This window comes from Physeter macrocephalus, chromosome 12 (genome assembly GCF_002837175.3).
Source record: "Physeter macrocephalus isolate SW-GA chromosome 12, ASM283717v5, whole genome shotgun sequence".
NCBI lineage: Eukaryota > Metazoa > Chordata > Mammalia > Artiodactyla > Physeteridae > Physeter > Physeter macrocephalus.
In genome coordinates, this window is record NC_041225.1 from 20,222,950 (window position 1) to 20,239,902 (window position 16,953).

Consider the following 16,953-nt stretch of genomic DNA (forward strand, 5'->3'; position numbering starts at 1 on the left):
TTCTGAGAAAAACTGGCAGAACAGGCCTTCAGACAGTGAGATATTCTCAGGAGCAGCTTTCATGAGCCCAAATTCTTGCATCTCCTCATACCTAGAAAAGCACTAAAATCATTAATGGTGACACCTGCTTTGTCCATTAAGCAGAGAAAGGTATTTTACAGTCAAAATGGAGTAGCTGTGGTTCAGACATCCAAGGTAAAACTGGGTGGCCATTGTGGATGTCATTTCATATACAATTCTGTATTGCCAAGCACTTGAATTCCCTGCGTTGTGTCAGACTCAGACACCACCAGCCATTCTGAAAAGACTGTCTGCTGGTGAAACTGAACAGGACCCTGTGGGTTCCTCGGTCAAGTTTATGATTAACCTCTCTATCCAAAACATTACTCTTTTTTGTTGTTGTTCTGCATCTGTCCCTCCTCAGGATTAAGGAGTATCAAGAAAAGGGGGGATGGAACCAATCAGAACCCTGCAGGCCACCCTCCCCTCCCCCAGTACAAAGGCCCCTCCATGTCGCCTGCTTCTTGTTTATAGAAGAGCTGAGTCTCAAAAGAGCAGGCTGAAGCCACTAATGATTAGGGAAATTGGGTCACAGACTCAGTGTCTGATACATATTCCCGAGTTCTTTTACAGATACTGTAACTGCCACCAGAGGGAAAAAGCCAACTGCATGATGACCAGACTGCGGCCATGACACAAGCTGCTCCATCTTGAGCAGTACTGAGTCTATTGCTAGCACAATTCCAGGAACTGGCCTTAAGTGAATGGGATTAACACTATTGCTCATAATCTATATATTTGTGGGCATCTGAATAATTGCAGCTTGTTCTGCCCATATATGTAAGTGGGCAACTACAACTGGCAGCAAAGAGATGCTTCAAACCCACATCATCGACCTCTTCCAGTCTAAGAATACGGTGCCCTACGTCAGCAGGAAGAAGTTAAAGATGGACCTTCATCCATAACCTCATAGAGATGGAATGACGTTCTGACAAAGGGGATTTGCAAGCAGCTTTTGGCAGGAAAGCTCTCTCTGCAGGAGGCACCCTATTGCCTCGTTACTAACCTTAAACCAGGTGCCCCCATGCTCTACTAGTCTCTAGCCCTAGCACATCTTTAAAATATTTGATCACACAATATCTTGCCTAATCTATTGGTTCTTTCTGTAAATCAATGTAGAAGAGTAAGTAATTAACAGATGACCAGATATCTTCCCTAGTTCTCCTTTCAGTAATCTCATGAACAAACTGTGTGAAAAAGAAAGTATCTAAAGAAAAATCACCAGATGTCGACAAGACTGTACACAACCCTACACACACTCTGTGCTTTTCGTAGACCTCAGGGGGATAGAGCTATGACTCCTTTGCAAAGGTTTTCATGAGCGCCATCTGTAGGCTTAAAGCATGTTCTGGTGGCACTCCAATGTCAAGCTGTTCTGGTGAAAAAACTTTAAGGTGAGGTCTATCAAAAAGTTAATCAGGGGGCTTCCCTGGTGGCGCAGTGGTTGAGAGCCCGCCCGCCGATGCAGGGGGCGCGGGTTCGTGCCCCGGTCCGGGTGGATCCCACATGCCGCGGAGCGGCTGGGCCCGTGAGCCATGGCCGCTGAGCCTGTGCGTCCGGAGCCTGTGCTCCGCAACGGGAGGGGCCACAGCAGTGAGAGGCCCGCGTACCGCAAAAAAAAAAAAAAAAAAAAGTTAATCAGGGACTTCCCTGGTGGTCCAGTGGTTAAGACCTCACCTTCCAATGCAAGGGGTGCAGGTTCAATCCCTGGTTGGGGAGCTAAGATCCCACATGCCTCGTGGCCAAAAAACCAAAACATAAAACAGAAGTAATATTGTGACAAATTCAATAAAGTCTTTAAAAATGGCCCACATTAAAAAAAAAAAAAAAAACCTTAAATTAGAAAAAAGAAAAGTTAATCAGCTCATTCCCCAGTGTCATGTTTCCCCAGGGCTCCTTTGCGGGATTTGGCACCTCATGTCCAAGGGAGCCCCTGTGCTCCTGTTCATTCATCAGAGGGTTAGTCTCTTTCTACCAGGTGAGAAGCTCTCATCTTTTGCTGTTTTTCCTCTATGTCTTAGCCTAGGGCGATCTGATGTCCAGTGTTATTTCTCCCTACGGTGAGTGCATTGTTTCCTCCCCAAGAGTGGCTTACCTCTCTCTTCGGGTTACTTGCCTTCTGGGAAGCCAATGTCACTGCCTAAAAAGTGAAGTTTTTGTTTTGTATATTTTTCTTCTGTGTCTGTTCTCTGCTGAACACTTAAAAGGAGCATTTACCAATTGAGAAAGTGCATTAGGTTCATTCCAAATGCACTAAATTTTGCAACTTTTCTCCCAATATCTGAGGAACTTTGCACCCCTTCCTCAGAAAAGGTCAAATGTACCATTCTAATATTTTCAGGGGCCTCAAGATCTGCATTAGTATAATGTCTGTAGGCCTGATAAAGATTTTCCAAAAATTCGAAGACGTCTCTGTCTTTTTAATTTACTTTTGTTCAAATTCTCTTGCTTTGGTTTCCCTTGTCAAAAACCTGCCAACACGCACTTCTGGGAGTACTCTAATAAGGGCATTCGTCCTTTATTGGGGTCCCAATTTGGTTTACCTGTGGGTGCTGCTAAGTGGGCTTCAGGTGTAGAGGATCCTCCCTATAAGGAGAGTTGCGATCTTTCCAATTAAACGAGTCTGAGAAACCCAGCCAGCTGGTCATTTGCATTTAGGCCCCCTATGAGATGACAGCATAAAGTACACTATCCTGCCCCGGGAGTGACTCCTGGCCAAAACTGGGTGCCCTGTTGAGTCTTAGAAGCCGATACCAGACCAAATCTCTGTGCCCCAGGAACCAACACAGGATTTTCTAACTGAGCCCTATAAGGAGGGATAGTCCTGATTTCCAGGGTCAGGAATTGGGGCTGGAGAGACATGGAAGGCGGTGGAGGGGGTGGGTATAGTGGAATGACGGCTGGAGTGGCAGGGACAGCTAGCTCAGCTGGACGAGTTAAGGTTTGAAGCAATATATCCTCCGTCTCATTACCTTCCTTTTCTTATTTTCCCTGATGTAATAGCAGAAATGCTTGTACGTAAAGAATTTCATCATTCTTCCCCACTTCTTCACAGAATAGCCACCATAAAACCATAAATAGCAATTGATCATCTCTAACCATTAAAAGGATGTCCTTTTGCCTGGGCGTCAGTCAACCTGGCTGATTTCTGGGCTGGGGCTTTTGGCGATTTTAGGAACCGAGTGGAACCTTTCTCTTCTCCCTGGGAATGTCCTACAGCCAGGTCTTTTTTACTTCTATTCCTTTCCTCTATTTGACATCTGTAAAAGTTTTAAATATCACAAAATTGATTTAGCAGTAAACGTGGAAACAGTACAGACAAAATGAAAAGTTAGAACACGCCCTCACACCATACACAAGAATAAACTCAAAATGGCTTAAGGATTTAAATGAGACATGACACCATAAAACTCCTAGAAGAGAACATAGGTAAACACTGTCGAACATAAATTGTACCAATGTTTTCTTAGGTCAGTCTCCCAAGGCAATAGAAATAAAAGCAAAAATAAACAAATGGGAACTAAGTAAACTTGTAAACTTTTGCACAGCCAAGGAAACCATAAACATAATGGAAAGAACTTAAGGAATGGGAAAAAACATTTGCAAATGATGTAACCGAGAAGAGATTTCCAAAATACACAAACAGCTCATACAACTCAATATCAAAAGAAAAACCCAGTCATAAAATGGGCAGACGACCTAAAAGACCTTTCTTTAAAGAATATATACATACAGACGGCCAACAGGCACATGAAAAGATGCTCAACATCGTTTATTATTAGAGAGATACAAATCAAAACTGCAATGATGTACCACCTCAATCTGGTCAGAATGGCCATCATTAAAACATCTAAAAATAACAAATGCTGGAGAGGTTGTAGAGAAAAAGGAACCCTCCTACACTGTTGGTGGGAATGTAAATTGGTGCAGCCACTATGGAGAACAGTATGGAGGTTCCTCATGAAACTAAAAATAGAGTTGCCATATGACCCAGCAATCCCACTCCTGGGCGTATTATCCGGACAAAACTCTAATTCAGACAGATACATGCATCCCAATGTTCACAGCAGCAGTATTCACAATAGTGAATACTATTGTATTCAATAGTATTGACATGGACACAATCTAAATGTCCATCAACAAATGAATGGATAAAGATGTGGTACATATATATAATGGAATATTACTCAGCCATAAAAATGAATGAAATGCCATTTGCAGAAACATGGATAGAACTAGAGATCATATTAAGGGAAGTAAGTCAGATAGAGAAAGACAAATAATGTGTGATATCACTTATTTGTGGAATCCAAAATATGACTCAAATAAGCCTATCTATGAAACAGGAGAACTCACAGATGTAGAGAACAGACGTGTGGTTGCCAAGGGATAGGGAGGTGGGGGAGTGATGGATTGGGAGTTTGGGGTTAGCAAATGCAAACTATTATATATAGAATGGATAAACAACAAGGTCCTACTGTAGAGCACAGGGGACTAAATTCAGTATCCTGTAATAAGCCATAACGGAATGGATTATGAAAAAGAACATATACATAGGTACACACACATATATATAACTGAAACACTTTGCTGTACAGTAGAAATTAACACAACATCGTAAATCTACTATACTTCAATAAAATACATTTTTTAAAAACCAAAGAAGCAGGGCTTCCCTGGTGGCGCAGTGGTTGCGCGTCCGCCTGCCGATGCAGGGGAACCGGGTTCGCGCCCCGGTCTGGGAGGATCCCACATGCCGCGGAGCGGCTGGGCCCGTGAGCCATGGCCCCTGGGCCTGCGCGTCCGGAGCCTGTGCTCCGCAACGGGAGAGGCCGCAGCAGAGGGAGGCCCGCATACCACAAAAAAAAAAAAACCAAAGAAGCAAATGAACTGGTTCACAAATTGGGTAAAAGCCCAGCAACTCTTTCCTCTCTCCAACAGGGTGCCGCACTCAGATACAAAAAAAACCGGCTTATTCCGCAGAATAAAAGCCCCAAACGGAGAGGTTTCTGGCTGTACACACCCGAGCAACTTACCCTACTGCGTGGAGTCCTTCGGCTCCCAAATGTTGATCCCTTGCTCCAGTTGCCAAGTGCTGGGGCGGCCAGAATGTTGCAGGGAAGATCCTCGGACAAGCGTCCCGGCAGCGGCCAGGGCCTTACCTCCAAATTCCCAGGCTGGGATCAGCTGGCCACGGGCTGCAAGGCTCCTGGCGGGTTTCATCAAAATCTGTTGCCAAGTCCAAACTTTACTACTCACCACATGACAGGCCAATAAATCGAAAGTCGAGCTGTTGGGGCAAGAACTAGGGACTTTATTCGGAAAGCCAGCAGACCGAGAAGACGGCAGACCCCCGCTCCGCAAAGAACCACCTTGCCTGAGTTAGAATTCACGCTTCTTTTATACTCAAAGGGCGGGAGTAAAGTCAAACACTTCCTGGGTCAGGTGAGCTCCAGAGGGGAGGTGTTAACTTCTCCCGTCCTGCAGGCATTCACAGGTGGGCCTGGTCAGGATGTCTCCTGCGAGCTAAACAGAGATATTTTTAGCTTAATGATCATTACCTGGGAGGCAGGGTTGCCAGAGATGGACCATGATGTATAATTAACGCTTACAGGCAACACCTATTTAGTGATTAACTTGTAATAGAATACAAAGGTTTTTCCCTATGACAGAAAGTCTATGTCCAAAATCTGAGATAGATCTCAGAATTATTTTCTTAATTTTACCTCTTGATCAGTACAAGTAAAAGAGTAAATGCGTTTAATCCAGAATGAATCTTTTTCAAATTCTGGGGATTGGGGAGTGGAGGGCAGATAGTCCTGGTTTCAACTTCTAAAAATGATAATAGCTTCTATTTAATCCAATTTTAGCAAGTCAGGATCTGGCTTGGTGTTTTTGATACAGCTGGTTTCCCAAACATTATTTGAATGACTAAGTATAAATAGCATATAATTTAGAAAATCAGAGATTTCCATAAGCTAGCTTGTCAAAAGAAAACCTTTTCCCCTTTGAGGCAAGAATCTGTGAGTGTGGTGAGTTTGGCTTAATGTGGAGGCCACAGAGAGGGTAGCAGAGAATGATCTGGGCGTAGACGGGGGAAGCCCTTTCTTACTAAAATAAAATGCACAAGTGAATCATGACTGTAGCAAGAATTCAAAAAACAGGGAAAAAATAGACAACCCCTGAAAAAATGTACGTGGGGAGACAGCTGGGAGGGACTTTTTTGTCATATTAACATTTATTTTACAGCCAAAGTGTGTGTGTGTGTGTGTGTGTGTGTGTGTGTGTGTGTGTTGGTTTTAGGGAGAGGAACAGCTATAGGAAATAGATGACAATATTTAAAGTGAATATTAATTTTTAATCCCCAAACATGCTTATCCTAACATGCATAGCTCAGATGCCTTCTAGGGAAGGCTTGGCTGTTTAAAGTTCATACATCCTGTACGTTCACCTTAAATCTGCTGCCCAAACACAAAGGCAGCAGTCACTAAAAATTTCAGCTGTCAAACCCGTTGAGTCTGGACCGCCTGAGTCAAGACACAGGATCCTGTTGACTTGCTCTGGGCTCAGCCAGTGGGGAGATTAATTTACTCAGAGTGAAAGTCAAGGAAGCTTGTTTTTCTCAGAACCTCTGACCTGAAAGTGATCCCAAGTGTCACTTAGTTCCTGCTTCTGGGTCTGGGATGAGCTGTACTGATACCAGTCTGCAGTGTTCACTGGTTTTCCTTTCATTTAACACATCCTGGAATGAGATTCCTCGGACGTCTTCACTGAGAGTGTAACGCATGTTTCACGGCCATGGGGTGAATCCATTTCTGCCTTTGCTCCCGTGGTGAATCCTGTCTGGCTACCCACATTTTTCCCTCCTCAGCCATCTCACATCGCTTATCCCGCTTAGCCTGAGACAGATTTCTGCTTCCCATGTGCCTTTTAGTTGTGGACAGTGGCCATTTAAGTACTTTATTGTTGCATGATATTCCATAATCGTACCTTCCACACTACACTCAGTTGCTTCTGCAGTCTTATGTTTCCCCCAAGTGGATCCCAGTCTTTCCTCAAATTCTAAAATAGGGGAATATTTTTGCTCTCGAGTTGACTTTTGGATTGTTTTAAAAGTGCTATCTATGTGCCTAACATATTAGACGCTGAGAAAATTTCCAAGTTCAAAACAGTCTAGTCATAGAGTGGAGTGTGGAGAGAAAGCAGCTCAGGAAACGAACTCGTACAATAGATGGTCTTAAATCCCTGACTGAAACATTTCGACTTTATTATCTGGAGCTGGTATATGCGAGCTCTTAGAGATTTTTTTTTTTTTTTTTGTGGTACGCGGGCCTCCCTCTGCTGTGGCCTCTCCCGTTGTGGGGCACAGGCTCCGGACGCGCAGGCTCCGCGGCCACGGCTCACGGGCCCAGCCGCTCCGCGGCACGTGGGATCCTCCCGGACCGGGGCTCGAACCCGCGTCCCCTGCATCGGCAGGCGGACGCGCAACCACTGCGCCACCAGGGAAGCCCTCTTAGAGATTTTTAAATGGGAGGACACTAAGGTGTAAAGTCTTGATGGAGGGGTGGGTATTTTTATGAAGGCAAATTAGAAGGGAGTAAAGTGTCAGAGAGGGAGGTCTTAGGACGTTGGGACAGAAATCCTTGTGTGAGTTGATTGCATTAGGAACATTTTTCTTAAATAAATTAAAAATACTTTTTTGTATGATAGAAGCAATGTAGGTTTGAGAGAACACAGAAATTTCTGAAAAGTATAAGGAAGAAAAAACTAACAACTAGAGATAATTATTAACATTTTATTGTAGTTTTATGGATATAATTGAGATCATATAATATATGCAGTTTAACACCTTAACTTTTTAAACTTAGTAAAAATATTTGCTCATATTACTATTATTTAAAATATGATCTATGAATGATCATTCAGTTTATCAAGTGGATGCTCTTCTATACTTTAGCTTTTCTGCTTTGGTTGTACATCTAGATTATTTCCAGTTTGTAGCTATCAGGGGTCAAAATGAAGTAAGTCATCTTTGCCCAAATATCTTTGTCCACTTCCTTGATGATTAGCTTAGCGTAGATTCTTAGGATCAATGGGCCAGAGGGCAATGGACCTTTTCATGTTCTTCACTAATTGTGTTCTGTAGAGACATTTGCTTTCCTTTCCCATAGGAAGCGTGTGACACTGAAAATAGTCATTTAAAAATCTTTGTGGGGCTTCCCTGGTGGCGCAGTGGTTGCGCGTCTGCCTGCCGATGCAGGGGAACCGGGTTTGCGCCCCGGTCTGGGAGGATCCCACGTGCCGCAGAGCGGCTGGGCCCGTGAGCCATGGCCAATGAGCCTGCGCGTCCGGAGCCTGTGCTCCACAACGGGAGAGGCCATAACAGTGAGAGGCCTGCATACCACAAAAAAAAAAATAAATAAAAATAAAATCTTTGTGAACTTGATAGACACAAAGGGTACCACTGTGATAAATATTTATCTGCAAGTTAAAATAATGTGGTTGAAAGGTTCAGTCAACATTCACTGTACCTGTGGGGGGCAGCCCTTGCCCCCAAATTTGTTACAATTCTCAGCTAGTTAGCAAGAGGGCTGAGAAGGGAGCCCAGATGTTCTGCATCCCAGATAAATGACCTCTTTAACCAACCATCTTTTACCAGATGACATTGACTAAGGATAAATGTTAAGACTCTTCACTTGCAATAAGGAACATGCCTAAACCTTGGTGGAAAAAATATGCTTAGTGGCTACCTACAGAAGTGAAAAAAAAAAAACATTTAGGATGTTGGGGTGCAGTAACCCCAGAATGAATGAATGAGCAAAACAAACATGTACAGGCCCAACCAGACCACAGGTGATGTTTTCAGGTACTAGGTCTGGAGAGATCAATGGTTGCAGGAGCTCTGGCAACACTGCATGTGTGGCAACGTGGAAGACTGCATTCTTCTTTCTATGGATCCGAAGGATGGAACAAGAATCCCTACATGGCTGAGGTTTCCTCTTCCTGTTAGGAAGGAGGGATTGGCTGGTAGGCCTACAATTTGGAATGGGCTGCCTTGGAGGGAATGAGTTCCCTCAAGCCTGATCTGAATAAACTCTTGGCAAGAATATGAAGATATCTGAACACTGGGTGTGAGATTAAGATGGGTGACTTGTGGGCGGGATGTCTCTAGAGGTTTGCTGTCCAGAGCCAAGTAGACCGGTGCTGGCTGGGTTGGGGGGGTGCGATTACAGCCGTTGTGTGTGTGTGTGTGTGTGTGTGTGCGTGTGTGCGCGCGCGCGCGCGTGTGTGTGCGCGTGCGCGCACGTAAGTTGTGAGGCCTGAAAAGTGTTAATTATTGCCCCATGTGTAGGAGGGTGCTTATTACTCTGCTCAAGTGATAGCCAAACCTTAGGTTCTATTCCAACCCTGTGATGTCGTGATTCTCTGAATTTGATTTAATATAGACTGACGTGAAGAAAGAACAGAGAGACACTCTAATGTATCCCAGATGGGTCTCTATATGTCCACTGACATCGGCCTACACCTGCCACATCACCTCATTCTTACTGGGAAACTAGCTGCAGGTTACTTTCAATGGGAAATGATCAGCTAGTTAGTTAGAACAAATAATATTACTATGCATTATATTATATATACATTTGTATACGAAATCTTTAATAAAATGTATTGCCCTGCTACTCTTCTGAATGTACATCCCATCCTTGTCTGAAGATCAAATCCATTGAGGGTAAAATTCAACTAGTTCGAGCTGAGCAATGCATCCGTTGCACTCAGAGCATTGCTTCACACCTGCTGTCAGGATGAGGTAAAGAATTGGTAGAGGAATTGTTTCAGCTCGTTAAAAAAAAAAAAAACAATTGTAAGAGTCCATTACCTATGGCTTATGACTAATGGCATGAATATCTAAGGCTATTCTCACTGCAAAGCTATCTGCAATATTAAATACTGTGTCAAGGAAGAATTAGTCATAAGATGATGGTAACAAACGCTGTGCTCATCAAGTTTCTATTATTGTCAGGCACTCTGCAAAAGAGGTTTTACAAATGTCACCTCTGAAAAGTGGGTCTAATCATTGCTATTTTATAGATAAAGGGTGCTGCTGGGTTTGAGCTCCCTGTCAGGGAGAGATCAGTGAGGTACACCTGTGCTTCACTTTGAAGGTAACCACATGAAACATCAGAGGTAGAATTTAATGAGTTCTCTACAAATCGATGAGAGGAAGACAAACAACCAGGTGGGTAAAACGGAAAAAACATGAGAAGTTGTTCCACACAGAGGACACAGGATGAACACAGGCAAAGATGTTCCACCGTCTGAGTAATTAGAGAATTGTAAAATAAATGCACACAATAGCTTTCCCATCATTGGACTGGCCAAAGCTGGCAAAATATAAAAGTCTGACATACCAAATATTGGCAAGAACATGAAGCAATGAAATACTTATCCTCCAAAGAAAACTAAATGTGGAGAAAATTAGGGTTTCCTAGTATAGTTGAAGATGCATCTACCCAGTGAGCCTGCATTTTCATTCACTGGACAATCTCTCAAAAACCGACACAAGAGGACATTACAAAACTCTTCACAGCAGCACTATTTTTAAAGCAAAACATAAATTTGATATTTAAATATCCAACTTAAATATCCAACACACATACACACACACACGTCAGAATGATAAACAAGTTTAGGTTGGTGAGTCTGGAGCGTGGGAGAGATGTACACAGGAAACTTGGTAATTATGATTTCTGAGGCTGGGTCTTGCTTATATGACTTATGACGTATTGAATTATTTAGCTGTTAACTATTGCTAACGCCCATTTAAATAGAAAATTTTAAAAGTGAAAATCAGAGAGGAAGAATAAAGTGAATGAATTGAGGAAGTTTCAGCAGAAAGCAGCATTTCTCGTCGCCATAACAAAGCAAACCTGTTTGGATTCCTTCCTTCCCCTTTCTCATTAGCAAACAATGTTCTCCAGTTTCTCTGATTTTTCAGGGTACTTGAGAACCTGCAGTAAAGGTTTTGATTTTCTGTTGTTTTTAATTGCAAAGGTTGCAATCCCCAAGTCAGTTCTGCCTTCAGAGCCAAGTGGTTCATTCCCCCAGTACCGGGAAACACATTTGGTGCAGAAACCATCTCTGGAAGGTCAAGTTTCGCGTCCTTAGCCTCACCGACAAAGTGAAGTGTCAGCCATGTCCCATCAGAGGGAGGCCTGCAGGAGGGCTGGGACGCCCGTCTTAACTTCCTAAGCTTTGGAGCAACTAACTATACTGACTGAACTTGGTGTGCAAGTTGATCCTCAAACTATACAAAACAGGATAGGACACAGATTCCTCGATTTATAAGGTAGAAACTGAACAAGACAACAAAAAAGATTCGGAAATAACTTTCAACACTGCTTATAACAATAGTTCTCTATGAGAGTCACTTGATATTTTTTATAGTAATGCTAGTTTGGGGGCATAAACCTTGCAAAATGTATAAGTACAAAGGAACCTCACTTAATGCTGATGCCGGGGGAAAAGTAATAAAGATCTCCACTTCCGGCTTACCAAGGGGCCTCGGAGTAGAGAGCCCTAGGGATCCCTGAGGTCTTTTAAAAAGATCCCTGAAATCAAAACCATATTCATCGTAATATTAAGACCTTCTCTGTCTTTTTTACTCTCATTCCCTCACCAGTGGACAGTGGACTTTCTCAGAGGCTACATGACATGTAACATCATAAGAGACTGGATATGAGACTTCAACCGTCTTCTGTTAAATTAAACATTAAATAAGAGATTTCCAAACACTAAGTATGGGTATATAGAGGTATGTAGAACAATACCACTTTTCTCAATAAGTCTGTTTGTTTTGAAAAGTAGAGTTATTTTTCATAAAATATATGCTATTTATATTAATGTGTAGAGAGTTTATTGTTATTTTAAGTAAATAAGAAAATAAATGTTTAAAACACTCTCCAGTTTAATTTCTAACATAGTAAATATCGACAGATATAACCCACATAAACTAAAGCACTTTGGAATCCTCAATAATTTTTAAGAGTGTAGAAATTTGCAAACCACTGGCTTCCAGCTTATCACAGAAAGCTTTGCTGTCATCTCGCCTTGCTGCTATGGCTGCTTTTCTCACTGTTCCGACTCCCACAAGGACCACCAGAAATAGCTTGGCCAGAAATCTGTTGAATGGAGATTACATTTTATATTTTTTTCTAAGTCTCAGTGTCCTCCGGGATGTCTCTGGGTGTCTCCTGATGGTCAGAGCAACAAGTCCCTGTTGATATCGTCAGAGTTGGAAGTTTCAGACAGGAACAGTTTTCCTGCTCCGGGTATTTGAGGATCCCCGTGGGATGGCTGCTTTACAGGAGTTAACAGCACGACCCAGGCAGATAAATAATATTCCTTAAAAGCCATCTGGGTTGGCGTCCACTTTGGGGGCATTCTATACAGGCCAATGCAGGGCATGTAATAACTGCTCGAATGGAGTTCGGAAAGGAAGGAATAGTTCATTTGGTGGGACAATTTGGAATAGATTTCAGCTGACAATTAATGGGGATGCAGGACCTCTTAGCTGCCAGAAAATCCGGCAAAAAGCCTTCAAACCCACTTCCCAGTGCGATGGCACGCTCGTTCCTAAGCTACCGCTGGGAAGGTAGGGCCGCCCCGCCCACCGTAGTGAGGAACTAGCCTGGTACGGAAATGCCACGACACGGCTCAGTCCCGGGCTGTCAGTCTCCACTTTCTACGAGCTCCTGCGCGCTCCGATGCAGTCCTGCAGGTACACAGCCGGCTCGCGGAGTCTGCAGCTGAGCGGGGCGCGGGCGGGACGAGGAGATGGCAAAAACGTGCGCGACTGGGCGGGGGGCGGCGCTCGGGACTCGCGGGCGGCCCCTGACCGGCAGGGCGACCCTGGGGGAGCGGACTCCGTCTGTGGGCGAGGGTGTGGAGCCCTTTGCCATATAGGCCTAAGCCGCCTTCTCCCGAGTGAGCACGTTTCCGTTTAGACGGCCAGGCCCAGGAGGATCCTGAGGCTAAGGACGCGCAGGGAAGGCTGCGCGCCACGCACGGTGGGCACCAGGGCGCCACCCCGGGGAGCGGCGGCCGCGGGCTGAGGCGGGCCGGGCGGCGAGCTGCGGGGCAGAAGGGGATGTCCCTGCGCCCCCAAAGGGGGCGACCGGGCAGCCTGGAAGAGGGGCCCCGCCCCGAGGCCCACACTGCCCCTCCCGACCCCTCCCACTGATGCCTCTCCACCGGATTCTGGAGGGCGCTCAGAGCAAGGGCGGGGCACGGGAGGGAGCAGCCTTTGGGGGCGCGTCCGGATACATCTGGGGCCAAAGCTGGAGGCCTCCCCACGGAGAAGGGAAGGCTAGAAGCCTAGCTGGGATCTCTGAGATTCAGAGGTCGCAGAACCCTGGCCTCGTGCCGGGGGGGTGCGCGCTGCGCCCCTTTCCATCCCTCCCTCTTTCCTCCTCGCAGCCTGTAGGGGACTATGCTGTTGTTGCTGCTCTGCGTCGCGTCCACCGCGCTTCCACGATTTATCAGAGCAGGTACGCTCGGTTGGTTCGGGTCTCAGTGGCCCCCCTCCCTCCCTGCCACCCTGCCGCTCCGGGCGAGCCCCTGTGCAGACCTCCTGGGGGATCGCGTGAGACCGGAGCCCGGCCGGTGACACTCGCCCCAGGGGTCCAGGCAGAATCCCGCGGGAGGCGGAAACGGCAAGTTTCAGCTCCAAGGGTCTGACGCTCAGCCCCAAGCATCCCCTTTGAGCTTTGAAGTGACTTGACGAGAGGGAGGAGTTGGGCAAATTTGCAAGTCAAGGCTCGAGTTAAAATGCTCAACCAGATCTATAATACTGTCTACTTTATATGGCAAAGGGACATGTTAGACCCAAGCTAATGGCAAAGAAACCAGCAGCAGAACAAATTACTTCCAAGGAACACTAAGCAATTTGATAGAAACGAACTTTAAAGCGAGCGGATTGTTCAACAATCCTTTTGGGGAGGAGATACTTATACCTTTTATTGGGGACGGATTGAATTAACCGGGTAGCCTAGCAGAAGGAAAACAGGCCTAGTGGGGCTCAGAATAGGAACGTTTACTCTGAAGGAGGAAGATGAAGGAATTAAGGGTCTTAGAATAGAAGGGAAAGAGGCGAATCGTTCCAAATGGGGAGATCACTTGTGGAGGGGGAGGACTGAATAAATTCCCTCTTATGGACAGATGTGAAGGCCTTCGGGTTATGCTTTCCCATCAGCAGACTGTTTTTAGGAAACTCCCATACTGAGAAAACTGTCACATAAAATTTCAAATCAGCAAGAAAATTGAGGTATTTGTGGAAACTAATAATAACCAACACTAGCGCTCTCGGTTGTGATTATTTTTTTCCTTTCTTTCCCTAGATGCTTGCGAGGACGTGAGTATGCAGGAGATTGTGTCCGTAGGCCAGCCTACGGCTTTTAACTGCATATACCCTCTGCCAACATCTGGGAAGGGAGATGCAACATGGTATAAATATCCTAGAAAAATCCCAATATCCAATAACATACAGTCTAGAATCCACCAGGACCAAAATTGGATTTTGTTTCTCCCTGTGAAAAGGGAGGACTCTGGGATCTACCACTGTAATACAAAGTAAGTTCCTCATTCATGAGAACTCTCTCTCTCTCTCATTCATATACATATATATATATATATATATATACATAATATATGTATAATATTTATATAATATACAATTCTTTTAGAAAAACTCTTGATAAACTCTTAATCAATGTAGAAAACAATGAGAAGAATATAGTTTTGTAATTGTTACGAGATGGTTTCAATGAACAGACTTTTACGCAGAACAGATTTGTAAATCAGTTGTTGGATCGTGAAATGCATCATTTCCTATCGAAGTGATGTCCAAGGGCAGACCAGCTTACAAAGCCTGTTTAATTCCAATATGATTGCTGCCTTCTTTCTTGGAATGCCAAAAGCTTTTGTGACAGGTGGTACATCCAGATAGGTATAAGCCTCATTCAAGCACTTTTGGTAAGGGTTCTGCTATAGGAATTTAACAGTGACCAAGCATCAGGTATGTTCTAGACCCCATGCTAAGCCTTATGCTAGTAATGTAAGTAAGTGACACAGGTCTGGTGGGAGATAGTTGAGCCTGGTTGACACCGTGGTGAACCAGAAACCATATGTCACACCAAAGGCAGCAGTCTATGCAGTTCAAGTCCATTTTCCAAATTTTCAAGGTAACCTGGAAATTAGAATGTGTGTGTATGTGTGTGTGTGGTTAACTTTCCAATAAGCTTCGTGCATATGTCCTAATTAAAACACATCTGTGGACCAAATTTTGGCTGAGGGCCCCAATTTTGTTATCCTCCTTTGCTAATGTGCGTGACCTTCATGAGTTATTTGACCTCCATGAGCCTTGGCTTTCTCATCTGTAAAGTGGAAGTAATGCCAGCCAGGTAGGGTAGAAGTAAAAATGCCCCCAGATCATGTGTGAAGTAGGTGCTCCAGGAATGTAGCTGCATCCTCCCTCTCTTGTGGTTCCTTGGTATTTGCCAACCTCTTTCTGTGTTTCAGGATGGCCACGTCCTTCTCTGATTCCTGCCAGATTCCTCATTTCCGTGTGATTGACTCGAAGTACATGGTTACTCAGTGGCACAGGTGGACGTGCCAGTAGCCCCTTCCCCAAAATTTCACTCACTCTGCAGACCAGCTGCTGACGTCTTGAGGGGGTCTGCTCTCCTCTTTACTCCAGGTTATTCATTAACCAGAGTTGGAGATCGTATGCCACACAAATCTGTCTGGACGTCCAGGCTGGATTTATTTATTTTTTATTCTAACTGGGACTTCATTTTTATTTATTTTTAATGGGGTATAATTGATTTACAATGTTGTGTTACTTTCTGCTGTACAGCAAAGTAAATCAGTTATACATATATCCACTCTTTTTTAGACCCTTTTCCCATATAGGTCATTACATAGTATTGAGTAGAGTGCATTGTGTGTGTGTGTGTGTGTGTGTGTGTGTGTGTGTGTGTGTGTGTATACATATATATATACCACATCTTCTTTATCAATTCCTCTGTTGATGGACATTTAGGTTGCTTTCATGTCTTGGCTTTCGTAAATAGTGCTGCAATGAACATTGGGGTGCATGTATCTTTTCGAATTATGCTTTTCTCTGGATATATGCCCAGGAGTGGGATTGCTGGATCACAGGCTGGATTTAAAATATTTAAATATGGGAGCTGTGAAATGGGGCAAAATAATCTTTCCTAGAACGTAGACATCAATACTGTATGTCATGGAAGAAAGTAAACATGAATTCTCACAAATCTTTAATATACAGATGTGATACATGTTTAATAAACTATATATTTTTACTTTGAAATAATTCAAATTCATATCACACTTGCAAGAATTGTAGAAAGAGCTCCTGTCTACCCTTTATCTAGATTTCTATTATTTAACATTTTGCCACATTTCCCCATCATCCCCTGTGTATGTTACATACAGTATTTTTTCTAAACCATTTTTTTCTAAATCATCTCAGTTGTAACCATCAGGTCCCTTTACCCCTTAATATTTCAATGTGTCTTTCCTCTCAACAAGAATATTCTCTTACATCATCACAGAATAGTTATCACATTCAGGAAATTTAACCATCACACAATACTTTTACCTACTAACCGATTTGTATTCTAATTTTATCAGTCTTCTCAATGATGACTTTTATAAATGTTTTTCTTCCTTTTCCCGTGGAAGATTCAATCCAGGATCATTGCATTGCATTTGGTTGTCATGTCCTTTTTTTTTTTTTTTTTTTTTTTTTGTGGTATGCGGGTCCCCCTGCTGCGGCCTCTCCCGTTGCGGAGCACAGGCTCCGGACGCGCA

General features: G+C 44.0%; 1 protein-coding gene across 1 annotated transcript in view; it reads left to right on the forward strand.

Moving 5' to 3' along the window:
* Positions 1-12,866: 12,866 nt before the first annotated feature.
* IL1RL2 (interleukin 1 receptor like 2) overlaps positions 12,867-16,953 on the forward strand; it is a 58,331-nt gene continuing 54,244 nt past the window's right edge. Inside the window, 4 exon segments of the mRNA XM_028497038.1 lie at positions 12,867-13,000; positions 13,537-13,547; positions 13,550-13,607; positions 14,457-14,688. Coding sequence (XP_028352839.1) covers positions 12,895-13,000; positions 13,537-13,547; positions 13,550-13,607; positions 14,457-14,688 — 407 coding nt within the window. The 5' untranslated portion in view covers positions 12,867-12,894.